Below are 9,728 nucleotides of genomic sequence, written 5' to 3'. Positions count from 1 at the left end.
TCTCTAAACCCGATTTTAGGGATCTCAACTATTGATCTTTCATAGAAAATTACTTTATTCTCTCTAGAGAGTTAGGTTTCAAAACCCACAAAATACTTTAAACACTTTGCATTCTTGCATTGTTTGTTCTACACTCTTTGACCAGTTGAGTATTGGAGTCGTTTGTTGAACGAAGATTGAAATTGAAGTTTCATAGAATTCTGAAGATCAAGAAGGTTGACTGGGTCATGTTGTGCTTGTGGAGTTGCTACAAAAACATCATGTTAAGTAAACCTAGATGAAAGTTGTAAATCTTCTCGGCTTTGTGTTTGCATTCTTAGATCTTATTAGATTGTATTGAGTATTAAGACCGTATCTTTTCACCCTTGTGGGTTTTCCATGTAAAATTATGTGTTTTGTGTTGATTGATTATTTATGAATTAATCTGTTTAATCAACTAAAATTGAACATAAATTTGATAAATTTTAGGATAAAAGATAATTTAGACCTTAAAATATACGTTTTTTGTCATTTTAGTCCCTTAAGTTTCAATTTTATCATTTTGGTCCTTAAAGTAGTTAACTTGAGTCAATTTAGTCCTACCTCTAACATTCATTTACATTGATAACGGAAAAAGTATTTTTTCCTTAAATAAAAAACAGTTTTGGTCCCTAAAGTATGTATTTCTTATCATTTTAGTCTCTTAAGTTTTAGAATTTCACGATTTCATTTCCTTCTCAACTTTAGACATCTAGTGTTGTGAACACCTTGACTAAGTTTTGTTTCATGGTAGGCTCAAAATAGATCTAAGTTTTGTCATCCTCAAATCTGGTTGTTGGTTAGCGGTTGATTTTATTTTGTCTGCTAATATCAAGGCATCAACTCTCTCAAGAGGTCTCCACCAAGAAGCTCATGACAAGAACAAGGAAATTTTCAGACATAATCTTTGTCAAAACACACTTCCCTTTTTTAACACAATATTTAGTCACTATCCATGTCTTCAGAATTTGGCAGTAATAGGAGCAGAGAAGGACAATAATCATGCTGACAGACGGACTAAGCTACATACTGACCTCAACCAATACCTACTAAATGACAATTTAATTAAGGAAAAAGAGAGAGACACCACATTTTTCACCGCTTCTCTCACAAGGCGTTGTGGGACCCACATCGCCTCCTGTTGTAAAAATGTGGTGTTTGATTTACATACTTCTAAAAACTTCAAGACAATATGTCCATATATGAAAGAATAAACCAAAACAAACCAGTTTTTTATTCATGAAAGAGATGACTTCCTTCCAAGTCTTGAAAAACAAAAGCCCAAATCACTTTGCAACAAAGAGAACAAGTAGGACTAGCTTTACTATTCCCAGTAGAAGTGAAGAGTTTGCGAGGCTTCATTCTCAGAGGACAAATCACGCCCCATCTGAAACAGTCCCTGGCAATGGACATCAGTGTCACTGTCATTAGGAACCAGAAGCAAATCCATACTCTCCAGACTACTATTTTGCAGGCTTGGTCCTAAGGGATATGCTGCTGGAATTGAAGTGGTCGGTACCATGTGGCTCAAACCAATCTCAGATGTTTGCAATGGCGACGATGACAGAAGAGAGAGAGCACAATTGGAGCTGAGGGCTTGAGTTGATAAACCATCACAGAACATTTGGCAGATATTCCCACCACTTTCTGATGAAGCAACGGTTTTATGATTTGGCTGGCAGGTTGAGGCTTGTGTAGCTGTTTGGTTGCTGAGAACAAGAGCAGTGCTGTGAAGGAAACTGAATTCCTTCCCTTCTTGTCTGTAGCTGCCAGAGGAGGATCCGGGATATGGGTTCTGTTTGTTCTGTTTATAAAGCTTAGCATCCTGCTTGGTTTCGACAATTCCAGCCCAGATGGGACTCGCCAAAGTTGTGTTTGGATATGCTTCTGGACTGGAAAAAGGAAACAATCTAGCACCTGAAAGGGTTGCATAAAACACAACATCACTTTTGAATAGATAGTGAATCATAATCAATATTTGATAGTAGTAAATTCCCCCCTCCTATCAATTAAGCCTAAAAAATGCATGAATCCTAATTATGGTAACCATGTAATAGGAAACCGGATTTTTTTCTAGAGAAAAAAAATTGGATCAATTTCCGTTTCTCGCAAAATCTGAGAAAATATCGCATGAATATTCTACCATAGTGGGTATTCAAGAATCAGTAGATGAAATTTTAATGATTTGAAAAAATAAAGTAAAATATTGTGTTGAGAATAAAGTAATCTATATAGAACTTATGACATGACAAGTACATATCTCATGTAAGTTAAACCCCCCACCTCATCAATAGATTTAAAGAGAAGGAAAGGGAAAAGAGTAGCCACAACCATTGGATTCAAGAATTGCTTAGGAAACAGTTATTTCAAAAGGTTAGTTCTATTAGTGTGGCTTGAATGTGTACTAATTTTGCTGTTGCAATGATAGAATTGCGTTTGTATCAGATCATGTTTATGGATGATAAAAAAATGAGTTCAAAATTTTGTAGATGATGATAAGAACCTTGGTAATTAGACAGAAAGCTCCCTGAATGTGACAAGTGCTCAGGCTGAGGCTTTCTTCGTCGACGGTTGTGTCCATCAAGACGCTTCCTGCAGCTTCTCTTGCCATCATCAAATTCTTCTAGTGAATGGAACCTACATTAAAGATGATGGAATAGTTGAGAAGCTTCAGACTCAACAATACAAAATCAAACATACATAGAAAAGGTGTTGAAACTGGACAAAATTTAAAAAATGGCATGAAAGCAAAAGCATTCTCAAAACCTTAATTTTCCCAATCCTGTTTACAAGAATTACTTACTGAATGCAAGAATTTAATCAAATCTATGCTTTTGCAAAGCTAGATTAAGTGGTCCAAAGGAAAATTAATGCTTAGGGTAGTGAAAAATGCAAGAGTACTTGTTGTTGGGTATGCAGACAACCTTCAACAGAAAGCCTAAGCCCGGGGGGCGGGCTAACACTTCTGTCATTAGAGATCCATAAAAGTGGGGTACTAACCTAAAGTTTGCTCGCACCAAGTGCCAAAAAACCCAAGAGTCTGCATCTTTATTGATATTGAATCGGACAATATAGATTCAAGTGTTGAAAAATAAACTTGTCTTTTAATATTTAAGAGTTTCCTTCGTTAAGTTACTACATTAGTGGTATGTTAATGGGAATTGTTGTTACAAATTGGTGGAATGAGTGAGTCTCAAATATTGGTATGAATAGTCCTTAATGTCAAAATGTCAAGAGTTAGTTTTAAAATATTATACATAGCTATGTAATCTATATATTGGTAGAATGAAAGAATGTAATGAAAAATGAGAGTAGTAGAAGTGAAAATAATTTATTTTCCAATTCTCTTCCATATTTGTTTGAGTGATTGTTGTGTAGCCTTTTATTTCTAACATCAAGCCCACACAAAGTAACTCCTCAACAGTGAGATATTTACATGCCATCAGAAGAGAAATCACAAATATTATATTCTTCATACAATTGTTGCTAACTATGCCTTTTAGCTTCTGACCATTTTCAGCATACAACTCCAACCTAAAATGATCCTCCTCATCCATGCTATTTGACATAAGTTGATTTTAGGAATTTGTAGCATGTAACCAAGATTGGTGAGACAAGAAAGACAAAGAAGAACTAATAAACAATAATTGTAAATGATGATGTGCAAGGGGGCTATGCCCTGCAATTGAGTTGTTAGTGTCTAATGCTTATCAAGATCTACAATACCTTGACACTATAAGCGAACCTGTGGATGGTAAAATCCGAACACTAGGCGACAACCTACTGAGCTAAAGCCAAACAAGGCTGGAGAGGTGGACAACCAAGCTAAAAGTCAGAGCAAGGCCAACCGGTTGAGCTAGGATAGCTTGGGAAGTTAAGCAGGACCATGAGTTAGTATGAACCACGAGCTGCCCAGCTACTCCGACAGATAGTCCGAGCACTGGGGGGACTAGGCCAACGTGTGAGCCACTCATCATAGACTTCTCCACTCCTTAAAAACCATGGACATGGGACATGATCCCATGCAAAGAGAAATAGTAAGGGAGGAGTGGCTAGGATCTCTTGACCACCCTAAAGGTCGAAAATAAGGCCTACATGAGCAAGCAAGGTGCACACGATAATCTTTACTCAAGGTATACTTTTGGGTGCTTATTTTTATTATTGACTTAGGCATCAGAGAGTCCGTCATCTGACCACCCCAGCCGGAGTTCTTCCTTTTTGAGTGTTTCAGGCAAACAGTTCGAGTGTTGAAGTAATCCAGCGCCGTTGCACAAGTGCAGTAAGTTTTTCCCCACATAGAACCTAAACGGAAGAGAAACCATGATGTGCTCTCTGCATATCAAATAGAGCATGAACTGGCCAATACACTTGTGGTAAGCTATAAGAAACAAATGATAGAGAGAGAAAAAAAAAAAGCCACAAGACCAATTGAAGAGGCAAAACCATAGTGGTCCAAATCACAAAATTTAGCCCAAAAGAGAGTACTAAAACTGGCATGGCAAATATTTGAATGAAATCCTAATACATTCTTGTTCATACCTGCTGCATTGCTGGCAGAACCGTTTCTTGTGGCCACCAATTGAAACCTCTGCAGTTTTGGAGTGCATCTCACAGACCTTATGGCGCCGATGGTAATCTCTGCAGTTACTAAGGTCAGCATTGCATCCGTCGATGCAGCACGATGCTGCCTGAATTCCATTATTAACTACCCGTGCCCTCTTCGATGAGACCGGAGACAAAAACTGCATTTTTGGAACACTTGGTACCTGTAAACTGTCCGCGGACTCATTGCCTGCATTACGCACATGACCAAGCTTCAAATCAAATGAAAATTCCCCCTTGTTCCCCTGACCTCCATAGCTGCTTGAGCTTGACCCACTAATTGGACTGATGTTAGGACTAATTTCTTGTTCAAATCCAGTTAAATCCCAAGAAGGTGACCTCAAATTCCAATCCATAATGTCTATCACTTCAATACTTGTTCTTCAATGTTCAAAATTCTCTTTCCTTCACTACACAGTCCACCACACCTAATTATTAATAATAGACAGTGGTTAGTCTTCACTTCTTCACTTCTACTACAATTTTATCAAAAACAAACAAGAGTAATCACTCAATAAATGGACCTAGTAATTGAAATCCAGGCAAATTAATAACAACCCAGTTCACACTCTATAGTAATTGGTATTGGGTATCCTAAAACTGTCAATTTTCAATAAGATCAGAGAAGTTAAAACTATCATATACAAAAATATATGAACAAATAAAGCAGAGAAAACCTAGAAATCTAAAGGGCAGCAGACAAAAATATGCAAGAAACACATAATGGAAACATAATAAGAACTAATCAGCTATTTTACAGACAAAACCCCAAGATAATTGGAAGCGAACAAAAAAGGGTACTGTGTACTAACAGGAAGTGAACAACAATATCTAGAGAGAGAAAGGGAGAGTACTTACAGACGGGTGCAGCAGAAGAAGACTGGTTGAGCTTTCCAGCCATTCATTGCCTGACCTGGATTCCATTCAAAATTAATAAATAGGGTAGTTAGGATAAGGAAAAAAAAATAAAAAAAATAAAAAAACAAAAACTCAGACAGGATAAGAAGAATCACACCCTGTTTCAATTAGAGACCAAAAACAAGGAGATTAGTGGATAATGTATTATAATCAGAGAGGACAATTCATAATTGTGAGTGAGTGAGAGAGAGAGAGAGAGAGAGAGAGAGAGCAACTAAACTAGTAGATTAATGGTCAAAGAGAGAGGCAGATTAGATTTGTTTTATGTGTGTATATAAATTTCATGATTAGAGTGTTGTTTGAAAGTTAGAAGTTGATAAAGAAAGGATGCAATAGGGACAGGTTGTATGTCCCTTTCAACTATGCAGACTAAAGAAAAGTACACGAGGATGGATGCGTGAGAGATAAAGCATGTGCCATCGTGTCTCACATTTCATGGCATGTTTTTTGTGTAATTTTATTTATGGTGATTTAAAAAAATATATTTTTTAATTTTTTTATAAAAAAATATATAAAAATATATTTTTTTTAATTTTTTACAAAAAAAATATAAAAAAAAAATAAAGAAATAATCTGATTCAAATAAATATATTTATCTAAATAAGTACAGTTATATCAATAATGTCAAATTCTCATGTTACCATACAATAATATCAAACAAATAGGAGACCATCATTCCAAAATGAGCATAATGTTGAAAGCTTGCTCTCGTAATAGGAAACCATCATTCCAAAATGAGCATAATTTTGAAAGTTTGCTCTCGTTTGGTAACGTTGTTTTTTTTTTTTTTTTTTTTTTTAGAATTTTGTTTTTCAAAGACTGAAAACTAAAGTTTATTTGGTATGTCGCTTTTGTTTTTTAAAAAATACAAATGATTTCAATTTTTTTTAAATGAAATAAAGGTAATTTCATTTATTTTTAAAATAAGTTTTTCTCTCTACCATATCTCCCAAATTACCTTGGGCCACTATTCATTATAGCCACTAGCTACCACCACCCACTGCCAAACACCACCAGCCATCATTGGTCCCAACCGACCATAGGTGGCACTATTTTTTCATAGATTTTATCATATTGACGTACTTGTATTTTACTAGTACCAAGACTCGTATCTGTACACGTGTTTAATGGATTATTGACAAATGGTTAGAACCAGCTTGACCTATTGACCTACTAAGTAGAAGATAAGATTGACCTATTGATCTCATTTGGCTAGACCTTATTTGTAGTCCGAGCACCACAAGCACAGGTTATAGTGATATTTAGAGATTATTAAACACTCTTATCCAGTGTTAGGTTTGGATCTTGAATTCAGACTAAAATTTTTGAAGAGTTAAGAAATAAGAAAACAAAGTACTAAGATCCAAACATAATTTTAAAATGTATATATGTATATATTATTTAACAAATTTAAATTCAAAACTCGAATAAAATTTTTAAAAAAATGTTTGAAGAAATTCACCAAGATGGTGAAACCAGAGTTGCTTAGGCCCCAGATGACAATAAGGCATGGTTTTTTACGTTTGTTTTGAGAAGTAGGTTAAAAGTTAATTTTATTTTATTTTATTTTTTTTGTTGAAAAAATGATAGAAAATTAAAGAGATAATGTGACTCAAAAAATTCAAAGAAACTAAAAAAATTACTTTTAACTATCTTGCGAAAACGAACCTAAGTAAAAAATTTATTTACTTATTTGGTACAAATTATATCATACCATCTCTATTTTCTTACACTATTTTATTGATTTGCTCATGCTAACCACATGATTGTTGTTTTTGACATGAGTAATATTAGGGATCATGAAAGAAATATCATGAAATGCATCGTGAAAATTTTTCATCATTTGATTAGTATGTGGTGTTTTATTATGTATGTAATCTAAAGGTGGAAAATCTTTCATAATCATTTTCATAATACTTTTTTCATGATCCCTAGCATTACTTGTATACATGTATTAGATCATCAACCAAGATGGCCACCAAAGACATTTTTGCTTTTGTCATTAAAGACACATGATTATTTTTGAAAGATGGTTAAAAATTGATTTTTTCAATTTTTTTTCTTTAAAAAATGTATAAAAAATATGAATGATAATATGAACCAAAATAAATTAAAAGCATGAACCCAAACAGTTATGCTGCAGACCTCCAGTGAAGTGGCAAGCTCCCACTGGTTGAAACTCAAAAAAAAAATAAATAAAATAATTTTTTTTTTATCCAATCACAGCGCGCCACCTCACTGGAGGTCGACCCCCAGTGGGTCCGAAGCATTTTTCTGAACACAAAATACTCCACAGTCAGTGGTAAACTTTGCTGACGTTGACAATAGTTTTTGTTTTGCTGACGTTTACTCAAAATTTTTTTTAGAAATAACAATTAATAATTAAAATTTATTTCACTCGTCGACCCTACATTTTAACAAATTGATCTTCACTATACAAATAAATTCTGGACAAATTCTGCGATTATAAGACCTTATTTATCATAACCTAAAAAAGTCAAACAGTCACTATTCTATTTAAATCACATCACCTCTCTATTATATCACTTCAAACACAACTCATATTTCATAAAAAGTCAAAAACTACATTTATTTAGATCATCCCAAACAACTCCTAAATCTAGATTCCTATCTTTTTCATCAAAGATATCACAAATGTTACCTACTCCCCCCGCCCAAAAAAAATAAAAAAAGAAAAATAACTATCAAGTGTGTTTCCACAAACTTAAAGTTGATAAAAAAAAGTTTATGAATTTAATTATTAATATTTATAAAAAAAAATTTATTAATTTGTAATTTTTTTTTTAAATATAGACTGAATTAATATTTCCTCAAAATTTCTGGGCATCCTGGTGGTTTGGGATGTCCTAAATAAGTGCACCTTTTGACTTTTTATGAAATATGGATTGGGTATGGGTTGGGTTTGAAATGATGTGGTAGAGAAGTGATGTGACTTAAATAAGATGATATGACTTAAATAAGATAGTGACTTTTTGATTTTTTATATTTGTTAGTTTATGCCAAACAAGGTCAAATAAAATGATGTGACTTAATTCCACAAGCCAAATGCATTAGATAGGGAGTGTGTGTCTTACATATGCCCTTCTGGCATACTTTGTTTGTCCAAGTAGGTTGAATAAGATTATAAGAAGGGTGAGAAAATAAGAAAAATTTTGATGTTAGAAATGATATGTTGCATTTGGTTATATACCCAGGTATGGTAATATTAGTTGGTTAATATTGAATCTGCGAAAATTATGTTAAAAAAATATTCAATATATAAAAAGTGACTTTTTTGTTTTTATAAAATAGGAGCAATAGGGTCTTTCACCTCCAATCCCGTGGAATTTGATTAGTAAATTAAAGTCCCATAAACGGTTCAGTTTAATCGGTGTTGAGGGAAAATTTAGCACTGAATCGAACTTTTTAATTTTGACGATTGAGGAACCGACACAAACCGTATATTACGGTTCGGTATTGTTGATTTCACATAATTGAGAGATTCAAATGAGCTTTTAAAAGGTTTTATAAAAACTGGTATAATTTTACATTGAATGAAAGGTTGCTCTACAAATGACTTCTAATTTTTATCACAAACAGTATATTATATTGATCATTTATCTTTTAACAATCAAAAGGATTAAAGAATAAACGTATTTAAATATAACATTTGGTCAATTCAATTTACATCGGTGTAAATTTTTTATAATTGATACAAACTATAAATTATAAAAACCATACCAAAAATCAAAATTTCGATGGATTTTGATCGATTGGTTTGGTTCCATCTGCTTTTCTTACACACGGGATTGCTAATCTCTTTCTTAGAAGAGTTTCATAATGCTATGATAGCAAACTCTGAAATCAAATATGACTTTTTATGGAGCTCACGGATTACCCAATAGAATAAATTATTAATAGGTACTAATAGTTAATTTAATTTTTATCAAGTTTTATTAAAAATAAATCCTAATAAAATTATCGTTAAAAATAATTATCGTCAAAAATAATTTTTTGAGACGATTTTTTGCATATGTCGCTAAAAATTAACGATTAGCGACTTTTTTTGGTGCAGTTTTTATAAATTGTCACTAAAACTTACAATTAATGACGTTTTTCTGTGACAAATTTTTTAAACTCTCATTGAAAGTTGTAAATTATTAACCTTTTTTTTTGTGACAAATTTTTTA

General features: G+C 33.3%; 1 protein-coding gene across 2 annotated transcripts; it reads right to left on the bottom strand.

Annotated features, from left to right (window-relative positions):
- Positions 1-924: 924 nt before the first annotated feature.
- Positions 925-5,808, bottom strand: LOC114322180 (squamosa promoter-binding-like protein 13A). 2 transcript variants are annotated; one of them, XM_082910189.1, is made up of 5 exons: positions 5,636-5,808; positions 5,479-5,533; positions 4,558-5,048; positions 2,522-2,655; positions 925-1,935 (listed from the first exon to the last, which is right to left on the bottom strand). In XM_082910189.1, exons 3-5 carry the CDS (start codon positions 4,974-4,976, stop codon positions 1,343-1,345), a joined length of 1,146 nt encoding a protein of 381 aa, XP_082766315.1. In that variant the 5' UTR covers positions 4,977-5,048; positions 5,479-5,533; positions 5,636-5,808; the 3' UTR covers positions 925-1,342. The 2 variants fall into 2 exon arrangements, with proteins under 2 accessions (XP_082766315.1, XP_082766316.1); XM_082910190.1 differs by having other exon boundaries at positions 5,759-5,792.
- Positions 5,809-9,728: the final 3,920 nt, after the last annotated feature.

Source organism: Camellia sinensis, chromosome 15 (assembly GCF_055761805.1).
Source record: "Camellia sinensis isolate YWXY chromosome 15, ASM5576180v1, whole genome shotgun sequence".
Classification (NCBI taxonomy): Eukaryota; Viridiplantae; Streptophyta; class Magnoliopsida; order Ericales; family Theaceae; genus Camellia; species Camellia sinensis.
The sequence above is the reverse complement of the archived record's forward strand: the minus strand, read 5'-3'. Positions and strand labels throughout refer to the sequence as shown.